General features: G+C 41.8%; 1 protein-coding gene across 2 annotated transcripts; it reads right to left on the reverse strand.

Annotated features, from left to right (window-relative positions):
- Window positions 1-8,964: 8,964 nt before the first annotated feature.
- LOC133904298 (protein Iojap-related, mitochondrial) lies at window positions 8,965-13,265 on the reverse strand. 2 transcript variants are annotated; one of them, XM_062345765.1, is made up of 4 exons: window positions 12,878-13,256; window positions 11,633-11,720; window positions 10,498-10,595; window positions 8,965-9,317 (listed from the first exon to the last, which is right to left on the reverse strand). In XM_062345765.1, exons 1-4 carry the CDS (start codon window positions 13,157-13,159, stop codon window positions 9,249-9,251), a joined length of 537 nt encoding a protein of 178 aa, XP_062201749.1. In that variant the 5' UTR covers window positions 13,160-13,256; the 3' UTR covers window positions 8,965-9,248. The 2 variants fall into 2 exon arrangements, with proteins under 2 accessions (XP_062201749.1, XP_062201747.1); XM_062345763.1 differs by lacking the exon at window positions 8,965-9,317 and adding an exon at window positions 10,136-10,264 and having other exon boundaries at window positions 12,878-13,265.
- Window positions 13,266-18,398: the final 5,133 nt, after the last annotated feature.

Genomic DNA, 18,398 nt, shown 5'->3' on the forward strand with positions numbered 1-18,398 from the left:
TCGTCCAATGCATACAGGCAAAAAAATATTATTACAACGTATCAAACCGCAGGAATCAAAATATGAAAAACGTACCATAATCCGCATAGCGTATAATTATGCGGTCACCCATTCTTGATGAAGAATTGCATAGCCACCACCTCCAAACAATGACATGCCTTTAGGATATGTTCCCTTTCTGATTTCTTTTGTAACAACATCCAGAAATGCAACCAAAAGGTTCCCCTAAAAATGCCCTGTATCAAAGTTATAGTTGATTCTTTATTAAAAACAACATCATTACGACAAAGTCATATAGGCCAAAAAATAGCAGCCACTCCTACTATGATTGATCTAGAGGCAATTCCATTTGTTCTTAGCCAACATCTCATTATGTGGCCCATACTTCTAGGTTTTTGGATTCCCAAGGCAATAGTGATTATATGCCATATGGACCTAGTAAAATGACACTCAAAAAACAGATGTTGTATGTTTTCATTGGTTGCAAAAACAACATTTTAAGCTGCCTTTCAAGTTTCTTTTGGCCAGATTATCCTTGGTCAAAACAACTCATCTACATAAGTAATACAAAAAAATCTTTATTTTTAGTTGGAGTTTAAGCTTCCAAAGTCCTTTTGATGTGGCAGATATGGGCTATGCTATCATTTGTGTATACATGGAATGAACTGGATATTTTCCATTCACATGTAACCCCCATTTGAAGGTGTCATGTCCATTGCATAATTGGACATGTAGTAATTTAGACACCATATTTTGCCAAGCAATTAGTTTATCTCAAATAATAGGTCTATGTAAAGAGAGGTTTAGTGGTGAGGAACTACTGAATTCCACCACTATAGTTTGCTTTCTTCTAACCACATTATACAATGACGGATATTATTCACTCAAAGTGGAATCTCCCAACCAAGTATCATGCTATAATTTAGTCTGGCAACCATCATTGACCTGGAAAGTGCCCCATCTAAGTAAATCATGTTTCACTTTCAATAAACCAAACCAGAAGTGAGAATCTCCTGATTTTCCTTGTACCTATGTGATAGATTTAATGTGTAGGTATTTATTTCTGAGCAATTGTTGCCAAACCCCATCCTCGTTAAGCAGTTGAAAAATCCATTTGCTGAGGAGAAAAATATTGAAGACCGAGAGATTAGTAATGCCTAATCCACCTCGGTTTTTTGCCGGGTATACGATGTCCCATCGAGCTAGTCGATATTTCTTTTTATGATTGTCCCCTTGCCAAAAAAAAAAAACTAGACCAAAGATAATATAGTATTTTAAGCACACCCCTGGGGATACCAAAGAAGGACATCATAAGTACAGGGAGACAACTCAGTACTGAGTTAAGAAGAACTAATCGACCTCCAGCAGATATTAGTTTCCCCTTCCAACTGGTCAGTTTCTTTTCAAACTTTTCTTCGACCACCTTCCAATCACAATTTTTTAGCTTCCTATGGATCATCGGAATGCCAAGATATCTGAAAGGCAAAGACCCAATATCACAACTGAATAATTGTATGTACTGGTCTTCATACTGTTTAGTAGCCCCATGGCAAAAGATCTCATTTTTATGAAAGTTAATCTTAAGCTCAGATAATTGTTCGAACACGCAAAGCAAGAGTTTTATATTTCTGGCTTGCTCGATGTTATGATCCATGAATCTGATGGTGTCATCTGCATATTGCAGAATAGATAAGCCATCATCTACCAAGTGTGGAACCACTCTCGCAATTTTCCCATCCTTTTTTGCTCTAGATATTAAAACTGCAAGCATATATGCAATAATATTGAAGAGAACGGACAATAAGGGATCTCCTTGTCTCAATCCTTTATGTGTTTGAAAATAAGGTCCTACATCATCATTGACCTTAATTCCAACATGACCCCCGATACAAAGCTTTGGATTCAGCCACACCATTGTCCTGAAAAACCTTTCATTCGCAAAGCCTGCTGAAGGAAGGATCATTTAACCTTGTCATAAGCTTTCCCGAAGTCAATTTTTAAGATCACACCATTTTGTTATTTCCTGTGCAACTCATGAATAGTCTTATGGAGTATTATCACTCCTTCTATTATGTTTCGACCATGCATGAATGCATTTTGAGGGGCTAATTACTTTTTCAGCAACTGTACCAATTCAATTTGTTGCAACTTTAGTAAAAATTTTAAGAGGCAAATTGGACGATATTCTTGAATCTTTGGCACATTACTCTTTTTGTGAATCAGGGTAATGATACCAAAGTTCAGACTGAAAATAGATAATTTCCCTAGGTGAAAGTCGTTGAATAAGGCCATGAGATAGTCTTTGATGATTTCCCAGAAAACTTGGTAAAATTAAGCAGGAAAGCCATCATGGTCTGGAGATTTATTATGCTCCATTTTGAAAATTGCCCTCTTTACCTCCTCCATATCAACAAGGGTGGTAAGGGTCTCATTTTCACTTTCACTTACTTGAGGAATATCAATAGTTAAAGATTCATCCATCGAAAAATTATTATGCTCTGGTTTGACAAAAAGGCCTTTATAATATTTGTGATATATTTGTTAAGGTTGGCTTCTCTAATTACAGTACCATCATCTTGTTCCAACTTATATATCCTTGTCTTTCTATTTTTACCATTGGCCACTAGATGAAAGAATTTTGTATTATTATCTCCCTCTAGTAGTTGTTTGACCTTAGCTCTTGGTACCATTTGAGCTCTTCTTCTCTTAGCATGTGAGCTAACCTTTCATTGAGGTAATGCTTAAATGCTATCTCATTAGGCGTTAAAGGATTATTTTCCACCCTTTTATCAAGCTCATTTATCATTGTGGTGAGTTGTTGTTTTTCTTTCTTGAGGAGGCTAGAAGTATGTTTGGCCCAACCTTTTAAGTATTGTTGCGAAGTTCTAATTTTATTTTTTCATTTTTCAATGGCATTATTTCCTCTATGCTCGTTCTGCCAAATGTTGGCAACCATATCAAAAAAGCCTTCACAGATCAATCAGCCTAATTCAAATTTGAAAAGTGGTTGAATACCAAACTGATTGGAAGCCCTAGTGCTAAGCAATAAAGAGGTATGGTCAGATCGGGACAAATCAAGCGCCTCAGCTATGACCTTTGGGTACTTAGATTCCCACTTAGTGCTCATAAGAACTCGATCCAGCTTCTCAAAAGTCGGTGGATCCAGTTCATTGGCCCATGTATACAGTCTTCCAATCATGTCAACCTCCCGTAAATCCAGAGTGCCAATTATTGCATTGAATAAATAGGGCCATTGGGGATTGAAATTATCATTATTTTTATCCTTTGGACATCTCATAATGTTGAAATCATCCCCTATGATCATTGGGAATGCTTCCAAACTACATACATGAGCCATTTCAATTAGAAAATTTGCTTTTGATTCCTCTTGAGCTAGTCCATAGGCCACATATAATGCCTATGTGAATCCATCTCCTCTGTTCTTTAAAAGGAATTTTGAGTAAAAACCTCCTTCAACTATGGAACCAATGTCAAAGACAGAGGCATTAACACCAATAATCATTCCCACCGATCTTCCTTGCGGTGGCATAACATGCCACATATAATCCAAACCACCACAGAAGTGATTAAGGGTTGAAGCAGGAAAAGTGCTTCTACCTATTTTCATGATAGAGAGGAAATTGATATGTTGTTCTTTTACTATGTTCGAGATATAATTGTGTTTAGCCACATCTCTTAGACCTCAGCTATTCCAAAATATACCTTTCATCAGATATGTATTTTGGACAGTGTATTTGGCTTCTTAGGTAGGCGAGGAACCTTACCTTTGTTCTTAGAAGAATTGGACTGTTTCTTTCTAGGGACAGCGTTTAGATTATCACAAACATGGTCCAAATTCTCATTATCAAGATTTTCAGTTAAATCATGGCATATGTGACTGAGGGTAACATCAAGTCCATCCATATCATCCTCATCCTCAAAATGATAAGGATCCAGAGTTATGCTATAATTTTTTACTCGACCTGAAGGCCTAGGTGTTTTTGCTACCACAGATAAATGATCAAACTCTATGTGTTTAATAGAAATAGCAGATTGTTTAATGATCCCATCATCTCTACCCATAGACACACCTAGGTTTTTAATATTCAAAGAAATAACATCATTAGGTAAAGAAAGGAAGGACTGATTATGCGTACCTCCTTCTAGGTTTCGTTCATAACTCTTTGCCTTGGTCACCAAGTCATCATCTCCCAGAGCTTGAATCCTGCTACTAGTGGGGTGTCGAGCAGCCATGAAAGTTTCTAGGACTAAGATTAAGTCGCAAGAAACCACCCCTTCCTGTGGTCCTACACCTGTAATGGTCACATCAAAGCTATCCACCAACAGTAACGCCTCTAAAGCCTCAATCATCTTAGAGTTTTTCATGTTGGCTCTCACCTCATTTTACTTGCAAAGGTGCTGCAACTGTTGTCTTGAGAATTTATGGATAACCGTCCTCCTGGGAACCTGAACAGCCAGGGAGTGCACACCCTCACTGGCCACACCACCTCCCAAGCTCGACCAGAGGCGCCGCACCCAGGACCACCCCAGCGTCTAGCTCGCGGTGGCCATCCAAAACAACGACCAATTCATTGCCATGAGCAAACACACCAGTGTCCTCCAGATTGACATATGAAGCCATGGCCTCAAGTGACTGCGTGCCCGGGACCACTGCTGGATAGGACCGAGCAGCCTGTTTCCCAGCGCCCAGCACACCCAAATTAGCATGCAACTCATCGCCACGGAAATCGTTCGCTAGTTTGTTGACTGAAACCATGGCCTTAAGCAACAGATTGCCCTGGATCACCATCCCAACATCCAGCTCTCCCAAATTAGTGGCCACCTCGTCTCCATGAGCGATGACGACATCGTTCTTCGGCATGTCAACAGGAACCATCACCGCAAGCGACAGCGCACCTTTAGTATTTTCGGTCGCCATCTCTGTCACATCCTTGTTGATGTGCAGTAAACCATTCACCACGGCAACATCGATCTGAACACCATCTCCTTCCTTCACCACCAGTTGACAAGTCCCACACCATTCACCACCCCTTCGGACTCCCGATCTGCAACAGAGATGACCACACCTACAAACTGTTCTATCGGTGCACCCAAGGTAGCATCGCCTACTGCACTAGCAGCAGCATTAGGCTTCACAACCTTAGGCTATGCCAAAGGAACCAGCACAACCCGCCTTACTTGTGAGACAACCTCCAAATCAAATGAGGTAGCCTCTAAATTCATCAACACCACCTTTGACCTACCCTCCCCAGCAAAGTCCACTATCTCGTCATCTGTCATGCCCTCAGCGATGATTTTATCCGCTAACTCTGATAAGAGAATTTCCACAACCATATCAATTGCATCATTTATCAAGTCCTTTACATGATTATCTTCATGAGTTGTAGAGTCATTATTCTTAGCATCTTGTTGCATAGCGTCTCCCCCTGTATATCATTAGACAGGGCAAATTTTTCTTCAGTTGAGTCACTCTTGGGTATTTTAGAAGCTCTATCTTCCATGTCCTCATCCTCCCCCTGTGGGTGTTCTTCATCACCATTATCATTATCAGGATTATTTTCCCATTTACCATCCTACAAAATCTTATCAACCTTGAAAAAGATCTCATACACTCCGTCATTTACCACTATATCAATGGCATCATGAATGCCTTTGGCATCCAGGACAACAACTAGTATACGGACCACCCATGTCCTCTTTGTATATCTCATGTCTACTTTCTGGGTAGCCCCAAGGATGGTTCCAACCGCCCACAATGGTAGGAACGATATGATCTCAAAAGGAGCCCCATACACATTAACCCACACCTTCTGTAAATACTATCGTGGTTCTATCTTGTGATCCCACTCGTGAAAAGTCATGACCCCCTCCCCTTTGTCTGTTCTGACCTCACGGATTGCCACCATTCTTTACAATTCAACTTTGCATGGAAATGGAATGATGAACCCATCTTCATGTTCTTGGACCAACTACGTCTATTATGAGTCGAACCAATTCTTTTTTGATTAATTCTACACAGATCACTCCTTCCTTGATACGAATCAGAGTGGTAGCTATCTCTTTCTTGGGTTGATTCTGCACTGTTTTACCATCTATTGATATTTGGAAAAACCCAAGATTATCACCTACGAAGCCACAAAAGGTTGCAGCCAACTTTGGAGCCCACAGAAGCGGATACTCTAGAGTGAGATGATCCTCCTCGTAAATGTGACAGCACAGAAACCCTTGCTTCTTCTTTCCAGCAACACCATCATGCACTCCTGAGCTTTCACCCTTCTCCGCCAAGTGCTTCATTGCTTGATTAATTGACGGTCTGACTCCTAGAGTAGTGATGAAATTCAGGGCTCCCTAGTTATTCCTAGGGGTATCCCCTTCACCATGCACTGGTGGCGCCAAGTTGCCACGCCCGGTTCCCCATCCGCAGACATGGCCATGGCCACATCCACCTCCGTTGTTGCCATGACCCCATCCATTACAGCCAAGACCTTGGTGCGCGTCACTAGCTCCACCATTGTTGTGACCATGAGCACCCTACCAAAAGAACCGTGGATGCCTAACACCCTCGTTTCCCCGACCGGTGCCCCTACCACCGTCGCCTCCGCCATGAACTCCATTAGCGTGCCCTCCGCCTTGACCATCAATGCACCCTCCGCCTTGAACTCCATTAGCACGCCCACCGCCTTGACCATCAGCGCGCCCACTGCCGGCCATCCTGTGAATCATCACAGCCGTGTATGAGTGAGACGATGCAAGAGTCTTGCCACATGTTCAAGTAAAGATCTCACGATGGCTAGGGCTAGATGGAGAAACCTTGAGACGGCCGTGGAGAGATGCCAGCCTCGGATATCTCCTGGCCCAAATAGAACCTGGCCCGTCAAGTGTCCCGTGCGGAGATTGATTCAAAATTTGAATACCCGTAGAAACCGCATCGGCCACATGTGAGCTGGGTTTCACCGGCATCTACGAGTCACGACGAATGAACAGCTCCGTCAAGCAATCACCCATCATATGGGCACGGCGAGATCCTTGGCTTCTGCAGCGGCCCTATCCAAGGTTTCGGCCACACACACTAACGCCTTAGCGCCACATATGCTATGATATCCTCTAGCGCCGTCACCTCTTGATGCACCGAATCATCTGTCGGGACCAAAAGGTCGGCCGCAATTGCGAGTTCCGTTGTAGAGTACCTTGCTCTCACCGCATTATTGACATTCTGTGAAGCAGTCGGTGAAGGTGTCTCCTCCAGTACTGATCCATCACACCGGAGATCTCCTTGAACTTGATATGCAGGAAGAACCAAACGGAAAATCCTAGCCATGATCGCTCGCTCCAGGTGTCCCCACGCTAGAACACGGCGCACATCCTCCTCCTTCCCAGCAAACGCGATTTCGCGAGTGACCACCGTGCGATGCCGTCAAGCAGCCCGAATCGCAGGGAGCCATGAAAATCACCTCATCGTCCCTCCCCCCCCCCCCCCGCACCCCCACCCCAATATGTCGAGTGATGTAGACCCCTCTCTACCCTCTTTAAAAGGAAATGAAAAATAGTTAGTCTGTTAGTACCATTTAGTATCATGCAAGTCTCTTGTTTTTATAACTTTGTACTCCTACAATTTGAGTAGTGTTGGACTAACATTATCACAACACTAGTCGTTGTCTATAACCATATAACCTTGTGGGTGCATATGCTTTTAAGAAAAAAATACCAAGTCTAGGTTCTTGGGATTTGTGATATGGCAAAGTAGATTCTGGTCTTCCCTCTCTTTGTAAAGCTAGTTCGCAGAGATGCTTTCGCTAAAAAAATGCTACCGTAAAACCCCAAAATGATGAAATTTTGTTTAGTGAGAATTTTTGTCCTACTAGAGCCAAATGGCATAAGAACACAAGAAAGCCATCAAAGTTAGCCATCTGTTCTTGTCGGCGAGTTCGGTCAAAACTTATGCCCCTATGGGACTTAGTTCTTCAAAGCAAATCGTTCCCTTCGCATGTCCTTTGAATTTGGTAGCATTTATATCAGGTCATGCAAACTCAATAGATATCAGTTACATGCATACTCCAATCCACCGGATATTCTATTCTATCGCGTAATCTTTGAACCCAAAGTATAATCTTCATCAAATGCTCAAAATTTCCTGGGAAATACGACACGTGAGAACCTCGGGAGTTATAAAAAAAAGAAAAAGAAAAAGAGTGAAAAAAGAAAAAAAAGAAATATATAGCTCAAAGATCTCCAAGATTCAAATAAACACATGAAAAATTCGACCATCTTTCCCCTTAGTACAACTTGTGGTAACGGATACTAGATTTGTTCCGGTTGGCGGCAACCCGTCGGAGCTCCAACGATGGAGAAGGCTGGAAAGAGAGGGAGATGGAGAACGGTCCGGCGTGGTGGAGGAGGAGGAGGACCTCGCCACCCAATTTCAGCCGCTGTAGCTCGCCGGACATCCAGAGCCTGAGAGAGAGATAGCGAAACGAAGTAACCGAGGGAGGAAAGGAGAAAAAAAAAACACAAAACTGGATGGCAGCATCCGATATTCGTGCAGGGTGCGGGACGCCCGTAAAAGATATCTTTATATATTGCATTTGAGAAACGACAGGACATTTCTACCTTTTTTAGTGGAAAATAAACATTTCTATCTTTAGAAGATAACAAAATTTATTATTGATTATTTTGGGATTCCAGCCTCACCACGTCGGGGTGGGATAAAGGCTCAAAATATTGCCAAGATTTGCTCTGTTCACTTGTTTCCGAACTAACTCCGCTCTTCGCGACCTGCATCGACGTCAATCCAAATTTCCGAGGTGTGCATATGTTTTTTCCAAAAAGGAAAAAAAATGTTGTTTAGCATTTGCATGAACCATAATTATATTGACGTGTATTGCCCTGTGTCCCTTGCAGCACTGCAGGCTTCAAAATTACCGACGAGATTGCTATAATTCAATGTTTAGGTTCCATCTTCCATGAGTATATTTGTAAGGATGCAAATGGATTGCCAATCCCACGACCTTGTGTGAACTTGGGTAAATTTGCAAATGAATCTTATGTTAAGGCGATTTTAGTTCATTACACATCACCAAAATCAGGTTGCACGAATTTTGGCGAGTAAAAGATGTTACAAAAGAAAAAATTGAGGAGCTCACATATCAGATCATAGCATCAGACCATCGAGTTCCCACCGGAATCCTTTGCAGTACTGCAGAAGCATTGAAAATCACTGACATGTGAGTTCAGATGCTCTTCATGGGTTTCTGTGATCGGTTTCTGCGACGTGTCTTTGCCAGCGAGGTCTCCAACTCCTGCAGAAGTATTGGGAGCATTGTAACTCAATGGGAAAAGAAAAGGTGAATCGAGTTTAAAATGATATAACCAAAACGAAATCCTAATAGCGGGTACTCGACTATACACAAATAACTGTTCTAGTCCATGTCAAATTTCAGACCAAGCAGAGGGACTGTGGTACTGCAACTAACCAAGGATTTGAACAGCACAAACTATACCGTGCCTCTGGTCCATCCAATTTAAAAACAAATGCTCCAGACGAAGACACAAGAAATGCAAAGTCTATTCCTGAAAAGATTGTGCAACTTAATTTCACATCAAATTTATCTGGATAATTTGATTCCCAGTTGAACGAAAGCACAGCTCCAGTTATTTCACTGGCAACACAGAAATTTAGACTGTTTTGAGCATGTCTCAGAGATTACTGGACTGCAGGAAGCCAAGCCCAAACATCCTACACACATGAAGCTTGGGAACCCTATTGCCACCGACATCCCCTCAAAGGCAATGACCATGGCACAGGAGTACCAAGCTGAACAATTGTAGATGTTAAGGGGCAACCTGAAGAGGCATACGAGGTAACCCTCTTCCTCTTTCAAATTATTTTCTTATTTTTCTCAGCCATCTGATGACAAATTTACTTGGACATTTTTCATAACTGACAAATACGTACGTCCCCGCAAAACCAAATTTGTAACCACAAAACTACTCAAAGTCAGCACCAAGTCCAATTGGATAGGAAATCATGCCTACATACCGGTTATGTGCCAAGCAAAGCCCTAAGTTAGGATGAACAGCAATGAGATTACTCATGTTTTTCTTTCTATATTGTGTGCATTTAATATGAAAATTACATGGTTTTTCCTTGTCTGAGATGTAAAGCTGGTGCGCGCGCGCGTGTGCACATGCTTGTGCATGTGGGAGGGGGGTATCCATGCGTTTGTATCACAATGTAGCCGTGCTGCTGTTGAATATCGCAGTGTACAGTTAATACATTTGTATCACAATGTAGCCATGATATTCAAACTATTATCATGTTTATACTTTCCACAACATGAAATGACATCAAAGGAATACAGTATGAAGTGCTGTACTCATTGCGGTTAGGAACCAACTTTAATAATCAATAATAAGAGCCATAAGATACCAGTTATCATATGGAAACAACAATAAAGAAACAGTTGTACTTTTGCTAACCTGAACGGAAATGTTAGGAGACACCTCTCTTGACCAAATGCTTTCTAAATCATAATACTCTCTAGCTCTTTCTTCAAGTGCATGGATGATTATACTTCCTGACATAAAAAAAAAATTAAGTTACACAAATAAGACGGAGAACTCCAGCATTGATCAATCATTCAGAACAACTTTGGATAACGTGGAACTGAAATGAAAGAAGTAAAACTTCCTGACATAACAAAAAGTTAAGCTGCACAAATAAGACATAGAACACCAGAATTGATCACTTATTCAGAACAACTTTGGATAGCGTATAACTGAAATGAAAGAAGTACACACCAAGAAACTAAAGTTTGGAATGCAAGCTACTCCGTTTTTAGGATAGTGTGTTATTAGTATCAAACTTAGCTTCTAAATTGCCATGAAATTCCATATATTAATAATAGTATAACCTGTCTGATCTATTGCTTTGTTGCTGTGTTATCCAGATTATAAACACTCACAATGTGACATAAATAGTCAAAGTTATATTATAGCCAAAGCTCACGTCATACCTGGAATTCATATGTTTAGTACATTTTTTAGGTCAAACAGCACCCCAAAATGTAATTATATTGCCAAAAGCTGATTCCAAATTCCACAAACAATTTAATAATAACAATGTAGTCACAAAATGCTCATTGCAATTGCACTGTTGAATTCTTACTTGAGACAAGACTAGTACTCACATAGAGTTGAACCTTAAAGTCAAATCTTTGCTAACGAAATTCAAGCTCCGTTGATTTTTGGAAACAGGTATGAACTAAAGGAAAAATAACAAAGCTAATAAAGTACTCAAAATTGAAGTTGAACACAATTACAAAATCTGTGATGAGAGAAATGGTTCATGGAGTGTTTTATGATGATTGTACTATGGTTAATCACTTGTATGTCATCTGGTCCAGTTCTATCAAAACAGTAAGAAATGCAGTTGTTATAGTAGCAAGATACAATGAATTGGGAGAAAAATCATGCTTCATGTCATCAATCAGATGATTCAGATGTCAATACAAAGAAACTATTTTCAATGTCATGCAGTTTTAACAAAAGTTAAAAAATTGCTACAATTTAAATTTACAAAGTGGAAAGGATGAATTTGAGTTGTAGCTGTTACCAGAATCAATGACAACCCACTTTCCAGCTTGCTGGCCTTCTACACTCGGCATCAGTATTCTATCAGAGCCCTTCTGCTTCTGCTTTATCTGTAACAAGAAAGGAACAATTCAATACCATAGACGTATTTTCCATGGGCATGACCAGTGGAATTTCTCAAAGTAGTGCATAGCCACTGAAGGGGAGACTTCAAAAAAACTATGTACACTACATGTCAATATAATGGAATATTCGAAGATATTACCAGGAATAAATAATAACCATTACAAGTAGTAAAAACCGAGAGATTAGGAAGTGGAGAAGAGCGTTTTTATATCAAGAAATTTGTGTTTGCCCCTCCAAATACGTGCAATGTTGTTTCTGTCATCAAAAATAATTTCTTTCATTTTCACCACTGCCAATTCTGGTTACATGTCTATCTTGCCATTGGTAGCAGTACAAGGTGTAGTCGAACACTCAAACTAACTGCTACAACAAAAACATGCTACAATGACACTTGTTGGCCTCACCCTATTTTTTCTCAGCATACAGAGTCGGCACAAGGCTCAGGTTTCTGTACGCAAAGACATGTCATGGGAGATGTATAAGTATTGTGCCGAACATGGGATTGGAGGCTTTCTAGGGTTGGTGCCAGGATGGACCATGTCCAAGGCATGTCCCCGGATATCTGAGCTAATAATGGGTTATAGCTTTCCCTTCTTAATTTAAAAGCTGAAAATAATCAGTTATGCCTCTTAGACAAGTACCCAGAAGAAATCACTACACAAATACACCAGTATAGTATTGGTGCATCAGAGAATGGTATAGTTCTCAAGTCTAGAAATTGATTACTAGTAGTAATAGTATATTTCTGAATGATTTCCAGCAGACGAGGCCAACAAACATGAGATTTCTTAAATCCACAAAGAGAAATCCTATGACCCAAATTGTCCTGGCGATTCCAGGGGCTGACTCAGTTCTGCGGCGAGAACTTACCCATGAATGCAATCAATTCGAACTATACCCATCCCAACCCAATTGCTGACATAAATCCTTCATCAAATCCCAGATGTTACTGATTCGGAAAATAGCGAACTTACGGCAGCAAAAATTAATCAAGAACCTAGCAGGTCTCAAATCTTGCAATTCAAGGCAGAATAAGCCACCAAGAATCACGCTGGTGTGATGTCCCAGGCAAAACCAGGAACCTTCCTTTCGCTCTCTTCTACGAGGGGATGCAGAGGAGGGGGGATTCGGGGGCACGTGCCTTGTAGAGGAGCGCCTGAGCGATGTTGCGGACGTGCCAGTCGGAGCGACCGGTGGCGACGACCATGTAGTCGGCGCATGCACCGCCGTGCAGACCGCCCTCGCCGACGGGGAAGACGCGCACGTCGCCGGCCCGGACGTCGCGCAGCACCTTCTCCACCTCCGGGAGCTCCAACAGCGCCTCCGGCGAGGCGACAGCGGAGGGGGATGAAAGGAGGCGCGAGAGGAGGTGCGGCGGCGGGCGCCACCGGCCCAGGGTGCGGGATCGCACGGCGGAGAGCATTGCGGCGGCGGCGGCCGGGTTTCTGTCTAGTTTTCTTTCCCCTTCTCTGTTTTTTCTTTTTGTTTTTTGAGAGGAGGTAGAACTGAGAGGGGAAGCCGGAAGGTTCTTCTGATGTATTGGTGGGAGAGCTCACAGTGCTCTTGGATCAATAATTGACGTTCAAGATCTGCCTCTTAGAGAGATGGGAGAAGCTACGTGTATTTATAGTGGGTTTGTTTGGGAGAGTTTTAGCTCCCTTCAAACTTCACTGTAAATTTAGATAGAGTCCTTCAGACACACTAGTTTTATTTATTCGTAGATTAGCTAACTCTATGAATAGTCTCTTCCGTAGTTTATTTTGGTGGAGTAATTAAAGAGGTACTCGACATACCTTATTTTCAAATGTCCTCACGGGAGCTAGGGGTAATTATGTTACTGTCACTAAGGTAATTTCATGTTCAAAAACCTATAAATATGTATTTAAGCATAATCATGCAACATAAGCAGCATATTTAATTTTGAGTAATTTTATTTTTAAGTATTAGAGCACCTCGGTTTGGGTAATAAAAAGATAGAAATAATAGAATTTACAGTTGAAATATCTTGTTTCTCTGACGCATATGACCTACTAAAGTTGGCCAACCACCCCCTCCCTCTCCCTCAGCTGCAGCCCCGCCCCCTCACTCCTCCCCCACGCCTCCTCACCCTCTCTTCCAGTCGAAACAGCAGCAGGAGTTGATGCTCCCCCTCTCTCTCAAGCTCTCCCTCATTCTCCCACCAAAATCCCTCTTCAAAGAGCCAAATCAATATATGCATGTCACACCAAGGCGTTCCCTAACTCATTATCTTCCCATCCATCCAATTCTTCCACTCAAGCATGAAGGATTCGAACCGTTCTTGACCTCTTTTGGTGTTTTTGATATTTGGGGCTAATTAGAGGAGTTCATATGAGTAGGAGCTAGGAAAACTCGTGTTGTAGAGTTTGTGGATGAAGGATAGAACCTATGTGCTAGTACAAAACCCTTTTTCCTTGGATTGGTGAGGTTTGTGCAAATCGAATCGACCAAAGTTCCTCACAGAACCCATGTTCTGCCCGAACCCGGAAGTTCCGAGTTCAACCCAGAAGTTCCGGGTAAACCAAATTGAATTATACTCAGAAAATCGTGTTGGTTTAGTGTGTAAATTGAGTCTAGAACCCTTGGGCTAGTTCATACACATGTTTATGTAGGACATATTTAACATGCAAGGTGAATCGGCAAGGAAATCAACAAGAACACGTTTTCTTTAAGAACCCGAAAGTTTCAGGTTTGCAACGCAAAAGTTCCTGGTGATCCTAGTTAGAGCTAACTGAGAACCTCAATCCAGAAATTTTGGGTATAGCATGGAAGTTCCGGGTAATTCGAATCAACTCTAACTGAGCATTCTCGCTCGGAGCCTCACCCAGAGCATCCGACCCAACCCGGAAGTTCCGGATATAACTTGAAAGTTCCGGATTGATCCAATTTAGGATTAATCGAGCACCCTCATTCGGAAGTAAACCCGAATATTCTGGCCCAACCCGGAGATTCTAACCTCAACCTGGAACCTTCGAGTCAAACAAGAAGTGGCAACCTGCGGACCCCCACCCGGAGGTTAACCCAAAAGTTCTAAGTTCAACCTGGAACTTCCAGATTCTGTCAGAGTTTCCGAACTTATTAGATTGTAAACTTCGTTAATCTTTCGTATGTCTTGTACTTTTAACTTGTTGTTATGCATCTTGTGGCATAAATCTTTGTATTTCTTTCATGCTTATCATTACATGTGTTCTTTAGAGAACGAAGAATCGGAGTGTGACACGGGCGTGATCGAGGGTGGTCTGGAATTCTGTGAATGTTGCACAGGTAACATCAGGTAGACGCCGGAGTAGCAAGGCAAGCATCTAAGCATACTCTACCTACTATTTTGGATCATGTGGTGTCTAAGTGATAAATTATGCCATATGTATGTTGTGCATGTTAGTGAGTCGGTGTTAGAAAATGGTGGGTAGCTCCTATGTTGATGCATTTGCTCCTACCTTGGTTATTTGATGTTTCATATCCTTGTAACCTGGGCTCAATGATGTGGCTGTCTAACTTAAAAATCGAGATGCTTAGCAGGGCATTAGATCATCAGTAGAAGTTAAGCGGTGGAATGTGCCATCATTTGTGAGCTATAGGTTTAATTATTATTCATAATGATAATAATAATGATGGGTTGATGAGTGGTGAGAATGAGACGTGATGTGGGTGGTGCTATGGGTAGGTCGGGAGAGAAACCCGAATGCCATTGACTGCTTGCATCGGTTAAGTACTGTCCATCGGTGCCGTTGGCTTTAACACTTTTCGTACTAACCGTATTTCGATCTAATGGTCGGATAAGCCGATTATCATACGCCATGCTAACACTTGTCGTGCGTCCCTATGACGTGTAATAGAAAAAAAATAATATTAGAAGCAAGATGGCAGGGAGCTGGAGGTATCCGGCACATGCTCGCGGTAACCTTGGTGCCATAGGGGGATGTGCAAGTGGGTAGTTTCTAGTATGAAAAAAGGTTGACATGAGTACACCTTTGTGTGGTCCTATGTGATCACGCAAACTGAATGGTTCTCGAGTCGTGTGGGTAAAGATGTACACCTATATGGTGTAAAAATAATTTGAATTTTCGTGCTCTCGTTCATAAGCATGCTTCTGTCCATCTGCATTGGTCGTAGAGTCACAAATGTGAGATGATATTGTATGGTATGTTGGGATGTAGTTGACATGGTTGTATTCTCAGATATATTTATGATGGTTCGAGTTACATATGTTTATATCACTGTTTACATGATAGAATGGTATAGGTGGTCATGTCTAGATGCTTACATATTTATGTCAAAAATTGCTTTAGCATGTGAATCTACTTAACCTTTGTGGCCGTTCCTTGCTAATCATCCAAATGCATGATTTTTGGAGTTGGATTATTTATATATATACTTATTACGGATTAAGTCTTGCGAGTACCTTCATACTCGTCTCCTTCGTACTCACGCTGCTCTTTCAAGTTCTGCAGCCGATGTAGCTGGCGGGTATGAGTAGTGCAAACTACTCAATTGGAGAGTTTTTTGGTGCTGCCTCAGAGCAATGACTTCACCCACTATTTGTTGTCAATAGATTTTGTTTTCTGTTGCGTAGTGTCTTGTAAATGTTTATGGCAACATAATAACTTAATGACATGTAATCTATTTTAATTACTCGCTCTTTCTTAAACTTTGTTGTGATGACCTATTTGAGAAGGTGTGTGTTCCGATCTTGAGCACAAAATATATGTCGGGACTACTGGAATGGTATTCTGGTTAATTATTGCAGTCATGATTATGGAAATGATCAACTTAATAATTAATTAGAATATTATTGAAACGGTTCCTCACAGCGTGATATCAGAGTAAGGTTTAATGAAGTAGCCTAAAATGCTTAGGATGTGGGTTAATAAAATATGTCAACATCATTGAAGCAACCTAGTAAAGTTTATCTTTAGATCCTAAGTGTTTGCTCTACTTTATTCCTCATCTTATCTTAGATTCTGTCATACCTCTTTTTATTGATAACTTGTTAAAATCTTGATCCCTAACTCGTCTCCTTAATGGGTTAAGGATAGTCGCTTTGGGCAAATGATTCTAAGTTGGTGAAGATGAGAGAAGTGTGATGGGGCATAGTTTCCTTTTATGCCCCGAAGTGTAACATATTGTTGTGTGCTGCACCTATATTGTTTGTTTCTGCATTATGTTGTTCCTTATTAGGTTGTCTTTAAAAATTTTATTGCATTGACGGAATCAACGAAGAAGGTAAGAAGGTAAGGAACGTATCCCGATGGTAATAAATATCAGGGGCTCAACCAGTGCGAGGTAGTGGCCCGGTGTGTCCCATACGATGATGGTATGGGAAGTTAATACGTTAGCAATAATGTATGAACATCTATCATACAATGGTAGTTATGGTCGTCTACCCATGTGCTATTACATGGGTGTCCCGTAAGGCGATGGTACGAGAAGTGAATACGTTGACAACAACGTATGAGACGTCGCTTGTGCGGTGAGTTGCACAAGCACCATTCATGCAGACACTTTTTTGTTTTCTTCTCGCGCAAATGGTGATGATGGGTGGGTTGATATATGCATGCCTGTGATGATTATGATCTTGGTGATTGTTGAGGAGAGATGCACTAAAGAAAGAAATATGTAGATAGGGATCGAGCATATTTTTCATTTCCTATCTCTCATTTGGTACGCAGTTACATATCATGGGTTTTAAGGAGCCCGCCTGCATTCGTGCTGATTTACACGTTCCTTCTTAGTCTAAATTCCCATTTATATCTCCCTTGTCAAGATCTTGTCGTCATTAAGCTTGCGATTGACGGTAGGATGAGGACCTGCAAAAATCTTAGAGACCTTCTTGAGGGTTCTAATGAGAACAATCTAGTGTCGCCTCCATTGCTGAGCAAAGCGGATGTGCTAATGCAGATTGAGAAAAACCGTCAAGCGCAGAAGTCTCTCCTCGAAGCTCTCATGCATAACATGGCTCCTCAAGAGGAGGTGGAGCCGGACGCCGCGATGACTTCTCGGATTTTCTTTGGACTCAGCCACCCACCTTCACTCGTGCTGAGGATCCACTTGACGCCGATCATTGGCTCCGTACCATCAAGCAGAAACTCACGCTTCTCCGGTGCGAGGACCATGAGAAGATTATCTTCACCACCCATCAACTTCAGGGTGCCGCTGGTGTGTGGTGGACCAACTATCTCTCCATGCACACCGCCAATCACCGGGTATTTTAGGCGGAGTTCCGCCAGACCTTTTGTGACTATCACATTCCCAAGGGGTTGATGAAAATGAAAATCAAGAAGCCGGAATTCCTGGAACTCCAGTAGAGAGGAAAGTCTATCATGGAGTACGTGTAGATGTTCAATCACCATGCACAATATGCATCAGAAGATGTCAACACCGATGAGAAGAAACAATATTGTTTTGTGAATGACCTCTCAGCCAAGATGCAAGACCACTTGTTGGCTCATGAGTTCACTGATTTCAACAAGTTGGTGAGCACCCCTTTCACGGTCGAGTTTAAGATAAAGAACCACCAAGAGGAGAAGAAGCGCAAGAGGGTCCCATCACCTTCCATAGGGGGGGGGGAAGCTACCAACGTCCATGGATGGAGAGTCAACCTCCTCCATCTCTAATAGCGACTTCGGCTGCTCCACGACCAATGT

The sequence above is a fragment of the Phragmites australis genome, chromosome 22 (genome assembly GCF_958298935.1).
Source record: "Phragmites australis chromosome 22, lpPhrAust1.1, whole genome shotgun sequence".
Classification (NCBI taxonomy): Eukaryota; Viridiplantae; Streptophyta; class Magnoliopsida; order Poales; family Poaceae; genus Phragmites; species Phragmites australis.